General features: G+C 40.7%; 1 protein-coding gene across 4 annotated transcripts in view; it reads right to left on the bottom strand.

The window, feature by feature from the left end:
- The window catches only part of fbln1 (fibulin 1), a 28,921-nt gene extending 11,166 nt beyond the window's left edge, over positions 1-17,755 (bottom strand). For 3 of the 4 annotated variants that reach the window (XM_056739299.1, XM_056739300.1, XM_056739302.1), the window contains exons 1-14: positions 17,622-17,755; positions 14,000-14,111; positions 12,706-12,838; positions 10,814-10,964; positions 10,538-10,585; positions 9,905-9,991; positions 9,500-9,637; positions 8,647-8,784; positions 8,419-8,562; positions 8,170-8,295; positions 7,929-8,054; positions 7,718-7,837; positions 7,477-7,608; positions 7,262-7,385 (exon numbers count right to left, since the gene is read on the bottom strand). In XM_056739299.1, the coding sequence (XP_056595277.1) occupies positions 7,262-7,385; positions 7,477-7,608; positions 7,718-7,837; positions 7,929-8,054; positions 8,170-8,295; positions 8,419-8,562; positions 8,647-8,784; positions 9,500-9,637; positions 9,905-9,991; positions 10,538-10,585; positions 10,814-10,964; positions 12,706-12,838; positions 14,000-14,111; positions 17,622-17,676 (1,634 nt within the window). In that variant the 5' untranslated portion in view covers positions 17,677-17,755. Of the gene's footprint in view, positions 1-914; positions 2,721-7,261; positions 7,386-7,476; positions 7,609-7,717; positions 7,838-7,928; positions 8,055-8,169; positions 8,296-8,418; positions 8,563-8,646; positions 8,785-9,499; positions 9,638-9,904; positions 9,992-10,537; positions 10,586-10,813; positions 10,965-12,705; positions 12,839-13,999; positions 14,112-17,621 lie in introns of those variants that run through there. The other variant, XM_056739303.1, reaches the window with a different exon arrangement.
- Positions 17,756-18,513: the final 758 nt, after the last annotated feature.

Raw genomic sequence — 18,513 nt, 5'->3', positions numbered from 1 at the left:
TGTCAGAAAGTGTGTGTGTGTGGGACAGAGATGGAAACCAGCACAACGCCACCTAGCTGTGTGGGGACACTATGTGCCTGGAAACAACCTACAACACATGTGCCGAAAACAGACCGAGGTACTAGGATGATTAAAACAAATAGTTATGTCAAAATAAGCAAATTCACAGTATTAATGCTTTATATAACATTGGAGACATGGCAGGCAAAAGTGAACGTGTTTTCCCTTTTTAAATGTTTAGAATGTGAAGCATGCTTTTTATAGTAACATTTCACTGTAGTTGCTATAATTTTTGGGGTTGTATTAATAATAAAATGATTGTTCATTTTTGAAAGGGACAGCTTCAAACAGCCTGAGGTGGTTTGTTGGTCTAAGGTAGTTTAAATTGGTTTGTACTGGTCTCCCAGTATAGCCACGCTGAACTGCCCTGTTGAAAACAACAACATATGCTAGGAAAGGCATGTTTGATGCTGGTTTGACCGGCTTAAACCAGCCAAGGACCAAAAGAGGACCAGTTTAAACCAGCCAAGGACCAAAAGAGGACCAGTTTAAACCAGCCAAGGACCAGCACATGACCATCTTAAACCAGCTTAGGACCATCTTAAACCAGCTAAGGACCAGTAAATGATCCGCTTAAATCAGCCAAGGACCAGCACATGACCATCTTAAACCAGCATCAAAACATACCAAACCTGTTTTTTATGCTGATTTTCCAACATTTGAAATTAACCACCTGAGACTGGTTTAAGATTACATCAGATGTGACAACATGATAAAACGTTGTGCAGTGAAACCCGAACACAAGTGTGACCTCCACCATCATCACCAGCTCACCTGCCGTCCCTTCAACCGTCCTGCGCAGAGCAACAGGCCCAGAAAAATCATTACCCATGTTATTAAACACCAATCATAACTCCATGACATCGGTAATATTTTATTAGAAAATAAAAGACTGAATGAATAACAAAATCTAAAGGATAAACTGACTGGGCAACCGTTCACTTAGGTTGACTTGCTTTGCTTTGGCTGAAAGCGCCATCTAGTGGCTGAGTTCATACAGATCAGAGATCAGGAGGGAATGTTAACTACACTGCAGACTACACAGAGAAGTCACATAACAGCAGTTCTGATACACGAGAAAACAAACGGCTCTCAGTGTTTGGATTCTGTTTACAGCAGTAATGTTCAACTCAAGTCTATTGTTCTCACACATGACACCACCACAGTGTTATCAATGCCCCATTTAAAAATAAAACCTTTATCATCTCACCTCCATTGTGTTCTTAAACCCCTTTGCTGGTACACAAAGTGGATATTAAAATAATCGTTCTCTTTTCATACTAATATAGTTTATTTCGACTACAAAACATTTAAACTGTAATATTGATAAAAGCAGTTTTATATGACTGGAACTCCTTTAGAAGTCATATGAGAGCGTTCTTTCTGTATGTTTTGTGATCAAATGCCATGACTAAAGCACTAAACAAATAAAAGCATATGGATTTACAATAACAATGAGGACGAGAAAATGCCAACAGAATTTTCTTAAAGGTACAGTTCACCCGAATATAAAATAAAATCTCAATCACTCACTCATGACATCACAAATAAGTTTGATCAAAATGTTCAAAAGCTCCAGAATGCACAAATCATGTTTTCAGCTTATTTAGTGAAACTAAAACCAGAACAACCACGTCCGACTGGTCTAAAACTGATCATTTCTTTGGTTCTCACTTGTCCTTTAAGTTCTCAAATGCTATTTTGTCATGAGACAAATTATTTACATTTACATTTAGGCATTTGTCAGACGCTTTTATCCGAAGTGACTTACATTGCTTTATCCTAAACATTTTACATAGGTATTTGTGACCCCCTGGGATCAAACCCACGTTGTTAACTCAATGCTCTTACCACTGAGCTACAGGAAAGCAATCCCAATAGGATTTGAAGTTATCATCATTTTCACCATATTTTAAGATTGTTTTAAGTTCTGTAAATAAGCTTCAAACGTGACTGGTTTTCTCTCACAGACATATCATTGGGCATCAGAAGACATTTACCAACCCAGTAGATCGATTGACAATACTTTGGGCTTTTACGAGGTCCGGGTCCAACATCAGAATAAAGCCAAAGTGGTCATAACTGTATTTGGGATGACATGAGGATGAGGAGAGGTTTTCATAACCGGGTGAATTATTCCTTTAAAGAAGGATTACCATATGATATTTCTTTTGATTTTGTTAAAGTATCCAAATGAACGGTCTCGAGACACTCGCTCTTATCACATTTTAACTACTAAAGCAGTGCGCTTCTAGAAACATGAATTTAATATATCAGATCAATTCATTCATTCAGTGATGGCATTGCTCAGGTCCTCCGGGGTTACAAACAAGCGTATCTTGAACAGATAAACGCTGAGGTGTCCGTATCGCCTAAGTTTCATCTCCAGAGAGATTTCAAAGTCCTGAGGGACCGCGATGGGTTTCTGGACCACCAGCACGCCGCCGTGATCCTGACGTTGGGCAGAGAAATAGCCTTCCTGGTTACCGTCCACGATGCCCACCTCGATGTCGTCCCCGAGCGCTGAGTTGGAGGGACCCATGCGGAAGATGTTGGTGGGAATGGGAATTTTGGTTGGGAATGTCAGGTGGTAGTAGGTTATTCTCACAGGCAAGGCCAGACACTCGCTACTGTGATTACAAGGCAAGCGTTCGCAGCGGCTGCAAAGAGAGGAACATGGAGGGAAAAGAGACAGAGAGAGAGAGAGGGCGGGGTTAGAACGCTGCGGTGCACCACATGCAGAAAAGTGTGATTTTAGAGGGGGTGGGGTTTGTTTGAGGGGGCGTGGCATTCAGAGTGACTGATCAGTCTTGTATACAGCACAACAGGTGGGTTCCTAAAGTTTTTTTATATATACCCATTTTTCCTGGTCCTTGTACGGTTATAGAAGACTTCGCCAGATGTAAACACTGGTCCAGAAGCACTTACGGTTTCAGTTTGATTCATTTTCAAGTCTTACAGATATAATTCAATCTTAAAGATGTTCCATTAACTTTTTGATTCGGTGTTCTGGTGGAAGTATTTAGTTCAAATGTTTGTGTAGCGTTAAAAGACTTAAACAGGAAGTTATTCTCGACCAGCGTTGGATATGTGTTGGAAATGCATGGATATGCGCTGACTATGCGTTGGACAACCGTTAGCTATGCCTTGAATAAGCGATGGATAAGCGTTGACTATGCGTTGAATACGTGTTGGACAACCGTTAGCTATGCGTAGGATAAGCCATGGATAAGCGTTGACTATGCGTTGAATCCGTGTTGGACAACCGTTAGCTATGCGTAGGATAAGCCATGGATAAGCGTTGACTATGCGTTGAATCCGTGTTGGACAACCGTTAGCTATGCGTTGGATAAGCGATGGATAAGCGTTGCCTATGCGTTGAATACGTGTTGGACAACCGTTAGCTATGCGTTGGATAAGCGATGGATAAGCGTTGACTATGCGTTGAATCCGTGTTGGACAACCGTTAGCTATGCGTTGGATAAGCGATGGATAAGCGTTGACTATGCGTTGAATCCGTGTTGGACAACCGTTAGCTATGCGTTGAATAAGCGATGGATAAGCGTTGACTATGCGTTGAATACGTGTTGGACAACCGTTAGCTATGCGTAGGATAAGCCATGGATAAGCGTTGACTACGCGTTGACTATGCGCTGACTATGCGCTGACTATGCGCTGACTATGTGTTGCATAAGCGATGGAAAAGCATTGACTATGCGTTGACTATGCGTTGACTATGCGTTGACTATGCGTTGATTATGTGTTGGACAACCGTTAGCTATGCGCTGAATATGCGCTGACTATGCGCTGACTATGCGCTGACTATGCGCTGACTATGCGCTGACTATGCGCTGACTATGCGCTGACTATGCGCTGACTATGCGCTGACTATGCGTTGACTATGCGTTGACTATGCGTTGACTATGCGTTGAATACGTGTTGGACAACCGTTAGCTATGCGTTGAATAAGCGATGGATAAGCGTTGACTATGCGTTGACTATGTGTTGGACAACCGCTAGCTATGCGTTGCATAAGCGATGGAAAAGCGTTGACTATGTGTTGGACAACCGTTAGCTATGCGTTGGATAAGCGATGGATAAGCGTTGACTATGCGTTGACTATGTGTTGGACAACCGCTAGCTATGCGTTGCATAAGCGATGGAAAAGCGTTGACTATGCGTTGACTATGTATTGGACAACCGTTAGCTATGCGTTGCATGAGCGATGGATAAGCGTTGACTATGCGTTGACTATGCGTTGTGTACGTGTTGGACAACCGTTAGCTATGCGTTGGATAAGCGATGGATAAGCGTTGGCTATGCGTTGACTATGCGTTGACTATGCGTTGACTATGCGTTGACTATGCGTTGACTATGCGTTGACTATGCGTTGACTATGCGTTGACTATGCGTTGACTATGCGTTGACTATGCGTTGACTATGCGTTGACTATGCGTTGAATACGTGTTGGACAACCGTTAGCTATGCGTTGAATAAGCAATGGATAAGCGTTGACTATGTGTTGGACAACCGTTAGCTATGCGTCGGATAAGCGATGGATAAGCGTTGACTATGCGTTGAATACGTGTTGGACAACCGTTAGCTATGCGTTGAATAAGCGTTGACTATGTGTTGGACAACCGTTAGCTATGCGTTGGATAAGCGATGGATAAGCGTTGACTATGCGTTGACTATGTATTGGACAACCGTTAGCTATGCGTTGCATGAGCGATGGATAAGCGTTGACTATGCGTTGTGTACGTGTTGGACAACCGTTAGCTATGCGTTGGATAAGCGATGGATAAGCGTTGGCTATGCGTTGACTATGCGTTGACTAATCGTTGACTATGCGTTGACTATGCGTTGACTATGCGTTGACTATGTGTTGACTATGCGTTGACTATGCGTTGACTATGCGTTGAATACGTGTTGGACAACCGTTAGCTATGCGTTGAATAAGCAATGGATAAGCGTTGACTATGTGTTGGACAACCGTTAGCTATGCGTTGGATAAGCAATGGATAAGCGTTGACTATGCGTTGAATACGTGTTGGACAACCGTTAGCTATGCGTTGGATAAGCGATGGATAAGCGTTGACTATGCGTTGACTATGTATTGGACAACCGTTAGCTATGCATTGCATGAGCGATGGATAAGCGTTGACTATGCGTTGTGTACGTGTTGGACCACCGTTAGCTATGCGTTGGATAAGCGATGGATAAGCGTTGGCTATGCGTTGACTATGCGTTGACTATGCGTTGACTATGCGTTGACTATGCGTTGACTATGCGTTGACTATGCGTTGACTATGCGTTGACTATGCGTTGACTATGCGTTGACTATGCGTTGACTATGCGTTGAATACGTGTTGGACAACCGTTAGCTATGCGTTGAATAAGCAATGGATAAGCGTTGACTATGTGTTGGACAACCGTTAGCTATGCGTCGGATAAGCGATGGATAAGCGTTGACTATGCGTTGAATCCGTGTTGGACAACCGTTAGCTATGCGTTGGATAAGCGATGGATAAGCATTGCCTATGCGTTGAATACGTGTTGGACAACCGTTAGCTATGCGTTGGATAAGCGATGGATAAGCGTTGACTATGCGTTGACTATGTATTGGACAACCGTTAGCTATGCGTTGCATGAGCGATGGATAAGCGTTGACTATGCGTTGTGTACGTGTTGGACAACCGTTAGCTATGCGTTGGATAAGCGATGGATAAGCGTTGGCTATGCGTTGACTATGCGTTGACTATGCGTTGACTATGCGTTGACTATGCGTTGACTATGCGTTGACTATGCGTTGACTATGCGTTGACTATGCGTTGACTATGCGTTGAATACGTGTTGGACAACCGTTAGCTATGCGTTGAATAAGCAATGGATAAGCGTTGACTATGTGTTGGACAACCGTTAGCTATGCGTCGGATAAGCGATGGATAAGCGTTGACTATGCGTTGAATACGTGTTGGACAACCGTTAGCTATGCGTTGAATAAGCGTTGACTATGTGTTGGACAACCGTTAGCTATGCGTTGGATAAGCGATGGATAAGCGTTGACTATGCGTTGAATACGTGTTGGACAACCGTTAGCTATGCGTTGAATAAGCGTTGACTATGTGTTGGACAACCGTTAGATATGTGTTGCATAAGCGATGGAAAAGCATTGACTATGCGTTGAATAAGCGTTGACTATGTGTTGGACAACCGTTAGCTATGCGTTGGATAAGCGATGGATAAGCGTTGACTATGCGTTGACTATGTATTGGACAACCGTTAGCTATGCGTTGCATGAGCGATGGATAAGCGTTGACTATGCGTTGACTATGCGTTGAGTACGTGTTGGACAACCGTTAGCTATGCGTTGGATAAGCGATGGATAAGCGTTGACTATGCGTTGGCTATGCGTTAAATACGTGTTAGACAACTGTTAGCTATGCGTAGGATATGCCATGGATAAGCGTTGACTATGCGTTGACTATGCGTTGATTATGTGTTGGACAACCGTTAACTATGCGTTGTATAAGCGATGGATAAGCGTTGACTATGCGATGAATACGTGTTAGGCAACCGTTAGATATGTGTTGCATAAGCGATGGAAAAGCATTGACTATGCGTTGACTATGCGTTGATTATGTGTTGGACAACCGTTAGCTATGCGCTGAATAAGCGATGGATAAGCGTTGACTATGCGTTGAATATGTGTTGGACAGACGTTAGCTATGCGTTGAATAAGCGATGGATAAGCGTTGACTATGCGTTGACTATGCATTGAATACGTGTTGGACAACCGTTAGGTATGCGTTGGATAAGCGTTGACTACGAGTTGACTATGAATTGACTATGCGTTGAATATTCGATGGATAAGGGTTGACTATGCATTGGATATGCGTGGCAAATACATAAACATAACAAAAATACATACAATTTGCTAATTTCCGGTATGGTTGGAGGTCACTGTTGTGCTGTATTGTGTTTCCATCGGCAGAAGAGTTTGTCTGTTGTATTCTTCATGCATTCTGTTTGCAGCCATCATGAACGCTGCACTCATGCACACTGTGACCAGCAGATCTGATACCGTTAACAACACTCACCTGTGCCTTTCAGCATCCTCACAGCCATACACACTAACTGTGACTCAACATCACAACGACACAAATCTAACAGACTGTCTGGATGTGTGATTGTCACTTACGTTTCTCCTGAACGTCTGTAGTTGGCCGGACACTCAAAGTTCAGGCACCTAAATCCTCCCTGAACGTTGAAGCAGCTCTCGGCTTCTGCACAGGTGTGTGTACCCGTCAGACACTCGTCGATGTCTAATCGTGCGAAAAAGAAACAACACAACCTTAGCGTCACAGTCAGCTGTCTGTTTCATGGGTTTAGACCCTTAATGTGGTGTTTTCTGACCTTGGCAGCTGCGGGTGTTGGGGGCGAGCGTGTACCCGCTCACGGGACAAGTGCAGTGGAAACTCCCCGGGGTGTTGTGGCATCGATACGAGCAGATGTGTCCACCGGTGGGCAAAGCACATTCATCGATGTCTGAGGACAGACAGAGAAATCACACTTTCATTTATTATGATGACAATGAAACCATAAAGAGAAAGTTTTGAAATCTTATAAAGAGAATAGTGGAGTTGGATGCACGCACCCTCACAGGTGATTCCATCAATGTCACTGAGCTGATAACCACGGCGACAGTAGCACTGATAAGACCCGTAAACGTTCGCACACTCTTGACTGCACGGACTGGTCTCACATTCGTTCACATCTGTGTGTGAAAGTGTCCATGTGACGCTCTATGCGTGTTTCTACATAAAGACTGATTGTTAATTGTTAATGTTTTGTTGAAGAAACGTCACCATCACAGTTGCGTCCGTCACTGGCCAGTTTGAATCCAGCGGTACAGCTGCACTGATACGAGCCCAGCACATTCTCACACTTGTGAGCACACAGACGGCCGGGATAATTCCGGCATTCATTAATGTCTGACAATAAAGAACAGAAAGGAAGGATGTTTAGAAGATGGCTTGTGTGAATTTGTTCTTGTATATTATATGGCTTGTGAGATTTGAACGCAGATATTTACACACATATCCTCACCTTCACAACTTTTGCTGATGCTGTTGAAGTTGAAACCGGACCTGCACTCGCAGCGGTACGATCCCATCAGATTAATACAGCCGTGACCGTCACAGGCGTTATCAGGTCCGGCACACTCATCGATGTCTACAAACATCCACAGGAGAGAGAGCGTACACAATCATGTCTTTCACTAATATAATGAAGAAACGGCATCTTTAGTGAGAGAAGAAAATCTGTTTTATTTCAAAGGAATGCTCATTTCTGTACCTACACAGCGAGTCCCTTCAGTGTTCAGGTGATACCCGCGGCCACAGCTAACAGAGTTTCTCCGACAAGTGTACGAGCCCACCGTGTTAAGACACATCTGACCCGGCTGACACGGTCCGGTTATGCTTAAACACTCATTTATATCTGTGAAGGAACCAAACAACAAATAACACGTAAAAATACAAACATTACAAACCCAGAAATCTGTTATTTTTATGACAGACTGACCGATGCAGCTCCCCAGAGCGTCCTGGATGAATCCTGTGCCGCACTGCTCTATGGGTCGACACCGGAACGATCCGAACGTGTTCTGACATTCCAGTCCGGTCGCGCAGTTATGAGAACCTAACTCGCACTCATCAATGTCTGAACAACATTCAACCAAACAAGAACAAACAATGATGCATGTTTATAACCAACCGCTCACTCGCGGTGTAAGTAGAAAGAAACATACGGAGCCCTTTTAGGGACATGGGGTGGAAAATATATGAAAGGGAAGATAATTTTTTCAAACATACTTGTGTTATCTCGCAAAACCTCGCGTTCTCCCGTAAACATATTTGTATTAAACCGAAGATCATTAGGCTACTAACAATAGGAGGCCTAATTAACTTTAGTGCTACATATTGTAGTATAACTGAAACCAGTTTAAGTTCAGCGTAATATTAATGTGTAAACTGAATTTGGTGTAACATTTAAGTTCTTAATGAATATTTTTGCACTAACGCTTTTCGGATTTACAGTCACTGTGCAGACCACTGTTTGTCCATGTCGCCTGTTCATATAGAGATCTATTTATATTCTCATTTTGAGGAAGACTAGGTCGATGATCCTTGTGTAAAGAAGTATATGTGTAATTTGCGGAAATGTCGCAAACGTTTTGCGAGATAACGCAAATATTATATTTGCATTTCTGTCCATAAATCCTCCAAAAAATGACACACTGGACCTTTGATATAACAAATGATTTGTTCCTGTTCAAGTGGTAAAAGCAAGTTCCATACATTTGGGATGTCAGGAGGGCGAGTAAATGATACGCAGATCATTTTAGGAAATTAACCGTGTCTGTTTGTCTTCTTACCTTCACATTTGTTGTTGTCTGTGAGTTCATACCCCGTTCCACAGCTCACCTCCCTCTGACAGCGATATGAAGCCACGGTGTTAATACAGCGCTCACCAGAGCGACACAGATGAGCCCCCAACAAACATTCATTAATGTCTGCAAGAGAGAGAGAGAGAGAGAGAGAGAGAGAGAGAGAACGTAAGTGAGTGAGAGAGAGAGAGAGAGAGAGAGAAAGTGAATGAGAGAGAGAGAGAGAGAGAGAGAGTGAGAGAGAGAGAGAGAGAGTGAGAGAGAGAGTGAGAGAGAGAGAGAGAGAGAGAAAGTGAATGAGAGAGAGAGAGAGAGAGAGAGAAAGTGAATGAGAGAGAGACATTAGAAAAGGACTGGTGTTGTGGTTTGGGTTTGAGGGATGTTTTTACGCACCTTCACAGTTTTGTCCATCGGCCTTGAACTTGTATCCCTTGAAACATGCACACGTCCCGTTCACACAGCGCTGGGCACATCTGGCCGCTTTTATTTCAACACACACAAACATCATTAAGATCATAAACACAGAAAATACTGACAAACGCTTAGTGTCACTCACTCATGCTAATGGAAAAACTACAGTATATTATGAATAACTTATCAAAACTGTTGAATAAAAAGGTAACTTTGAGAATTATGTTAAAGGGGTCGTGTGACAGGGCTAAAATGAATATTATGGTGTGTTTTAGATTTAAGGTTCACAAACGCTGTATTTTCCACATACTGTGCATGTTTGTATCTCGTTTGAAACACACAGATTTTTGACAAATCTCATCGCTCTGAAAAGTGAGGTGTGCTGTGATTGGCCAGTTCATCAGTGTGTAGTGATTGGTGGAATACTGTAAGCGTGTCAGGGAAATGTAACACCTCTGACCATATTTGGTTACAAAATTAATTGATCTTTTGGCACAATTATATTTTTCGATCAAAACGTTCTTCAACATTTCAGTCAAGTGACTCTTAACCTTTAAAAAAAGTGTGAATCTCTAATTTCTGTAATGTATTTATAATGTATATAAACAAAAAGACCTTTGCATCGATCTTCTGCACTCGGTGTATCGCTCACTAAAGCTCCACCTGTACAAACAAAGCAAAATAATTTAAAAGCAAATCATTAGAGTTATGAAGTTATATTTACGGGTTCACAATTAATGTCCAGTCATCTATAGTATATATAATCTACACAAGACAAAGTTCATACACATGAAAAGCTGTAGAGATCTCCTCACATGACCACCAGAGGGAAACAGAACTCAACATCATCATCAATAAAAAGCATGTGTGCGCTGGTTTTGAGATTCTCACCGTCTGTAGAGTTCACATCAGCGCCGGGCGAGCGGTCCACACAACACGCCCGAGACACCAGACCGCACTGATACCCCACCGGGAGACTGAGGTCACATGACAGCCCGCGTTCCTGAGCCGACCGGCCCAGCAAACAACACTCACAACACATCTGCAGACGACAACATCACATCTTTTTGTTCTCTTCAAACTAAAGACCCCATAAAGAAAAAACCTCTCTTTAGTCGAATATATTTTAGTATACTATATTGAAGTTCTTTTTCAAGAAAGTATTTTCAAAAGGTTTAAACTTTGGCTGTCAAACGATGAATCGCATCCAGAATAAAAGTTTGTGCTAATATAATATATGTCCGTGTACTGTGAATATTCATTTCGTATTTATAAACATATTTAGGAATTACCAATAATTGAAACTCTTTTTTAACATTTATTTTTAAATGTTTCTTAAATATATGCATTTATGTGCATGTGTTCATAAATACTTCATGAATATGAATAGTACACCGACATATATTACATAAAAACAAACTTCTATTTTAGATGTAATTAATCGTTTGACACGCTAGATTAAATATTCTAAACTTTAAGACGTCAGTGATTATATAATTCAATAAACAACCCTCAGGTGATGAATACTTGTCTCGTAAACTGATTCTAGTTTTGTGAAACACCTGTGGGGAGAAAGAAATATGTTCTGCTTGGGTTCTGTGCCGAGATGTTAAACTCTTCCAGTCTTGTGTTGGATGAAACCGCACACCGTGATCAATCATTTCTGCGTTCAGACCTACTTTACAAGATTAATATCTGTACAGCATCACGCTGACAAACCCAGACGAATGTTTCCTAGAATCCAGGCTGATGTTAAAATTCACTCAGGTGTGTTTGATGTCACATCATCACTCACGCTGACGTCTGGCAGAGATAATCCGTCCTGACAGGAACACTCTTTACTTTACTGACGTGGGCAAGTTCACTCCTGCTCAATATAAACAGAGACCAATATTCATCTTTAGCTCATCTAAAGGCTCGTATCGCCCGCTCTCATCGGTTGATAAACACAAGAGTTATTCTTCACAAAACAGATTGATGATGTTTTTGTGACGCATCTCACAGACGTGTATACACAAGATCTCCCCGAATAAAAAATGAGTCTGCCGTCGCTCTCTGGACACTTGAAAATGTTTGAAAATCACTGTAGTGGATACGATTCCAAACCAAAGTGTGATTTGTGAATACACTACAGCACAAGCACATATTTTTGTGAGATGTTCATAAGTTTGTTATGATGAAAGAACAGAGTGTTTCAAGTGAAGATATATTATCTCTCTTCTTAATCTTCTAAGTGTCTTCTAAGTAACTCTACGCGTCTGCATGATCACGTCACGTGTGTAGACGTGGCAAAAACAACGGCATCATCTGCAAGACCTTTTTTTGTAACTTTGCACTTGTGAAAACTGTGATTTTTTACCATGGTATAAGTAGAGAAATCATGTTTTGTGGGACACTGCCATTTGTATTCCCATAGTTTTAGACTAAATATTATGAATAAACTAGTTCCCGCAGTAATACTTTTTTCTTTCTTTCATTCCTATTTTTGCTTATATTTTTTGTTTGTTCTTAATTTGTATTTCTGATTGCTCATTACTGGTGTGCTCAACCAAACATGTTACTTTGTGTATATTTTGAGTTAAGATTGTGTGTCTATTTTGTTTGTACATTTGAAAGTTCCTGAATTGAGACGATGTTAAATTGATGGTTACTACGGTTTTCTAAATTTGTTTTAAGGGATGAGCATTGTTACTGCACACTGCTAGTATTAAGTGCTACCATGAGTTCATTTTAGACTCAGTTACTCTGAGTCACGCTTATAACACACAGAAACACACACACACCTTGGATGTCTTTGTTTCACATGTACTGCTGGATAAAAGAGCATCACAGCTTCCCTGGTCCTTCGCCATGTTGATGCCGGTGGTACAGGTATTGTCTTCTAGAACTGCAGCACAACACTGTTCCTGAGCTATCCTATAATACACAAAACACAACATATACATGTCAACACATACTGTAGACAAAAAAACCTACACATTTTAGTCTAGCAAGCGAGTCTCAATGTGTGACAAGGTCATAAATAAATAAATAAATAAAGGAGATATCAGATGGGAAAGAACATCACATCACTGTTTGCATCTTTTCCACATCACAGGACAGATGTTAAGATGTTACGACACTATTTCGTCTAAAGGACGTCACGGTTTGGCTTTGGTCCACTGAGCTGACGTGAGGAGCAGAGAAACTCAACTCATCCATCCTTACAGAAACATCTCAACACAGGTCTGAGAGCACATCTACTGTTCTTCACACAGATATTTCTTCACCGTCTGACTAAGGGGAATTTTGTGGATTGGGAAAATGAGTCAAAATCTGCTGAGGGATGATAATTAAACAACGCTCTTAAAATGTCATTTCTCGTTGCATTTCTTCTAAAAGAGTTTCAAAAGTCAATTTGGGACATATTCTCTGCGTAACATGTCATATATTTAAGCCAGAAAATAAATCTCGTTCTGTGAAATAAAAAACAACTATTTGAAATGTCTCGCCGTGTTTCACACTTAACCTGAACTCAAGCGCAGCTCACAGAAAACTCTTCATCACTGTCTTAGTGTTGCTTCAAAGATTCAAGCCATTATATGTTTGATAAAAGTTGTTTTATTTTCTAACGAAAGAGACCTTTGACATTATTTGTTCCACTGAATGAGCCCTGAGCAGATTTGGACTCAAATAACCTGATTTGTGAGTCTCGTGAGGCCGTCTAGCTCAGTGGTTCTCAAACTTATTTTTTTAAGGCCCCCTTTGTGAAGAATGCATTGCTCTGTGGCCCCCCAAATAAAGACTTATAATCTTAAACTTAGAATTCTAATTAAACCAAAAACATATTCAGTAATACAATGCTGGAACATCAATCTTATTTTTTTATGTTTGATTGCATAAAATCTATGCTGAATTTCAATACTTCATAAAATGCCCAAAAAATCTGTGGCCCCCCCAGATCCATCTTCCGCCCCCCAGTTTGAGAAGCACTGGTCTAGATCAGGGATCAGGGACACACAGGGATATGAATCATCTTTTACTGGCACCAGATTATTCTTTTTAAGTGTTTTCTAGTCAGTCGGGGGCGGATCTGACCTGCAGGTGGTGGATTCAGAGATGAGCGGCAGGCTGGAGCAGTCCTGTGACTCTTGACCTCTCTCTTTACCATCTTTACAACAGTCATCCAGTGAGATGGGATCTGTCGTCTCTGGAAAATAAAAACAGGAAAGACTTGAAACTTTAAAACTCCAATCAGAGACACTTTATTTAGTCTGAAATATAGTCCAGGCGTTACATGTCATGTGCTTATTAAAACAGACATCGACCACCGACAGACATCCATGTCTGAAAACTCAATGTTTTTCTTGTATGAAGTCCGTAACTGCAGCTAAATTGACAGATCGTCTCCGTCACAGGTCAGGGTTCATGGTCATGATGCTTCAACTCATGACACGACTAATGATGCGAGAGGAGATGCATCCACACAACAGAGAACCTTTAGGTCAAACAGTGGATGTTGAGAAAACCTGACGAAGAACCTTTTAGGGACATTTATTTTTTGAAAGTGAATGTAAGAACTCATTCTTTGAACCTTTGCAGACTGATTCTTTGGGGATCAAAAATAAAATTAATTTGGAAACAAAGGTCCTACAAATTGTTCTTCGTAGGGATGCTATAGAAGATCCATGGATTTGTTTCCCTAAAGAACCGATCCAGTCAAATGTTCTTAAAAGAATCATTTCTTTTTTAAGAAATGTTAATTTCGGATTGCTGATGTAGATTAAAAATATGTAATTAACGCGATTCATGTCATTTATAATTCTCTGTCAATTCAGCGTTTCATTTGGGATAAGTTTAATAATTATTGTGTGCATATTGTAAATTTATTTAAATGGTTAACAAGTTACACAAAAAAAGATGAAATCATCCTCAAGGGCTATGTGGCTTTAAAAGGGCATCTATAGGTTGTGGTTACAATAAAATAAAAATGATTTATTTTAAATACATTCTTTGCAAATAGTTAAATGCATTGAAAAATAAATTCCAGAACCTTTGTATGGTCTGTGCTTAGAATTTAAAGGGACAGTTCACCTAAAATTTGAAGTAATAAAATGATCAAATGTTTTGACAATCACAATACACTTGTATGAAGGTTTCTGTGTCTTTTGTTTTTATGACATTGATACATCCCAAACACAGCTAGAACTAGAAATAGAATTGGGTGTGTTAGGTATAAAGTGTGCATGCATATAATCAAACATTGACAATAATCGATTGCATTGGGGGCACAGGGGGACCCCCAAATAAAATTCTGCTTAGGGCCGTAAAGGCTTGTGCCGGCCTCATATCCAGTTATGTTTTTCTACTCATTTAAAGTCAGATTCACTTTCTTCAAAGCCATTTGCTAACTGAAGATTTGAAAGAGTTCTTCTCTTGCTCGGCTTTGCTTCTCTTCTCTCTTGTTTATTTGTTCCAGCAGTATTTTTCCACCGGTGCCAAATGTTTTCTGTCTGGCGGGCGGCTGACCAACCACGTCTGCCTCTCTCCCAACGATTAAACAGCACAAAACTTCCACATTTCCAAAGAGCCATGAGTCCACAGTCACAACTGGACTGGACCGGATCATTTCCCCATGGTTTCCTTATTCTGCCAAAACATGACAAATATCTGGCATGCGAGTGGTTCTGGACATCTCGTCTTCAGACACACGGATGATAATGCCAAATGGATTTTATATGCACTCGTTTCTTCACGTTTCTATTTCATTGAGAGCAACGAGCCATACGAACAATCATATGAATTTTCTCTTTACAGAGATATTATATATTATAAATAAAAATTGTATTCAGTTACCCCTGCTGACTTCCATTGTATGAACACAAAACCACTGAGACATTTCTCAAAATATCTTCTTTTAATGTTGGAGGGACTGTTCAGAGGTATGTATACTTTTTTCATGAATAAGACTTTACATATTTTCACTCTATAAAAATAAAAGGTCGATCACAAAAAATCTTTTTTTGAGTTAGGTTGAGTTGACGAAACAAACACATTAGAGTGAATAAACGACTTAATTTATATTTTTGGCTAAACTATCCCTTTAATACGTGAATTAGGTTTTATTTTAATTGAGCAGTAAACTTTACGGTCATTTCTGTATGAAGAGTTCTCTAAAAAGCCAAAAAAACAAACAAATAGTTCAATTGTTTATAAAAGCGAGTGAGCTTTGATTCTTGAGTTCAGTGTCTCTATTAAACTGTGAGAAGAATGTGCCCAAATGCCTAAAATCTCACAACATCACCATCACCAACAACACAAATGATTCTAGCTGCGCAGCCACATTTCTCTTATTTTAATCTCATTTAAATCCTTAAAGGGATAGTTCACCCAAAAATGAAAATTCGGTCATGAATTCCTCACTCTCTTGTCCTGTCAAACCTGTATGACTTTCTCTCTTCCACAGTACACAAGAGAAGATATTCTGAGAAATGTTGTTGACCGAACAGCGATGGCAGCCATTCACTTGCATTGGTTTTATGTCCATACAATAGAAGTCAATGGCTGCCACCGCTGTTCGGTTGATTTTATATTATTAATTTGATTTGAGTAGACATAGCGTGACTATACGTGAGCATCACACTCTTGTCAAGGATAACACCAAAAAGTTCCATTGTGGTCCTTGGAAAAAGTTATCGACATTGTACCAAATATCTTCTTTTGTGTTCTGCAGAAGGAAGGAAGTCATACAGGTTTAAAATGACAAGAGAGTGAATAAATGATGACAGAAATTCAATTTTTGGGTGAACTCTCCCGGCAGAGATAAATCAATCACGTTCAATACTTCAGCACTCCCGGCACCCTCATTAAACCTTCAAAGGCAACATGTACAGGTGTTATAGACACATCTCACATAAAAGCAATCCCATAATGCACTTCAGCACCTGACCTCTGTGTTAAAGACGACAAATGAGTGGAGCCTCATAACCCAAAGCTCACCCCCATGTCATTGTGCAGGTAAACTGGTGGAGTTCTGCTGGCGATGTGAAAATAAACACACTTATTGTGTCACCGTGAGTTACGACCAGAACCCAAATCTGTCAGAATAACACAAATGTGTGAAGAATAAACGTTGTATTTTTGGTGAGTTCACCTGAGGAGCCGTACAGACTGATTGAGGCTCTATGTGGGGTCACTCGATCCCAGAAGTCCTTGGTTTTGTTGAGCCCGTACGGCCGTTAAAGCCTAAATCAACATCTAGAACCAGCGGGGGTCTGCTCCCCCATGACTCAACACTGTTTAGACTTTCCTTTTATCACAACACTGATTCTAACTCATAAACCACTGATCTCAGGTCAGCATTCACATCTGAGGCTCTCCGCATGTTGTGGGGACCCTTCTTGTATAGCCATTATAGGTCCCATTAAACCAATACAATTCCCATTATAGATCTCTTTCTCTTCTATAGGAGGGATATTACACACTTTCTCATAGGAAATGAGTCCGTGACTTTCCTAAATATACCGGAATACATTACACAACTATGATGTACCATTCCAATCCATACATTACAAACTTTCAATAAGAGATCAGTTATGATCAGTAAATGTTCACCAGAGTGCGATTAAACATCAACATCAGAAAACACTAAATGTTGAAACTAACACATGAGATGAACGCATTGAAAGATGATGAATAAGAATATTAAAGGTAAACTCACCCTGTGCCTTCAGGACACCGCACAGACAGATCAACACTATCGCACAGAGAGACATTATCACAACACAACACTAAAGTTCACTTCTCAAAACTCACGAGAGGAGAAACAGCGCCCGTCAGACTGACCGGAGTTTTAATGAGCGCGTCTCCGCGCTGCGCGTTCGGGCGTCTCCGCGCTGCGGGTGGGCGGGGCCTCACTCTCACAGAAAAACGCGAGTTCAGAGTCAAGACTGGTCCGCTAAAATATTAAACTCAGTAATACTTCAGTCACTTTAGTTACTGTTGCCGTTTGCCACTTGACGAAGTTAATGCAGAAATACTAGTTTGCTGTGGGTGGTTGTCAGGCTGTCAATAATCGGTTGCTAAGGTGTGTTTTTCATTAGTACGTTGTGATGGCGGTGCTCATCTTTGGGGACGATTGCTTGTAGAAGGCGGTTTAAGGAATACAGCTAGCTGTATCTGTTGTCTCGCTGAAAACAGCTGAGAAATATAATTGTTTTGTGTGTGTGGTTAGGTTTAGGGTATGTGTGAGCATTAGCTGATGTCATTTATTGTAATTGTATGGCGAGATTTTGCACCATTTCCAGCCGTATATGTATCATTTTAGCGACAACCGTAGAAGACGCTGAAAACGTGCAACCGGAAGTGACGTTAACACTTAAATTCTATTCACGAAAACGGTACCTCGATCAATATATGATTTTCTATAAATATTGTAATTATTTACAAATTGTTAAGTTATGAAGATTTGTTCCCTGATTATATGCGGTATGTTAATATGTAAGCTCAGCATTATAATAAAAAAAATAAAAACGAAAACAGTTATAAAAATTAACTTCAGTTTTAATTTAAAAAAAAAATCTGCAAATACTGTTTAACTTTTAGTTTAATCA

This window comes from Triplophysa dalaica, chromosome 24, assembly GCF_015846415.1.
Source record: "Triplophysa dalaica isolate WHDGS20190420 chromosome 24, ASM1584641v1, whole genome shotgun sequence".
NCBI lineage: Eukaryota > Metazoa > Chordata > Actinopteri > Cypriniformes > Nemacheilidae > Triplophysa > Triplophysa dalaica.
This window is presented reverse-complemented; position numbering and strand designations above follow the sequence as displayed.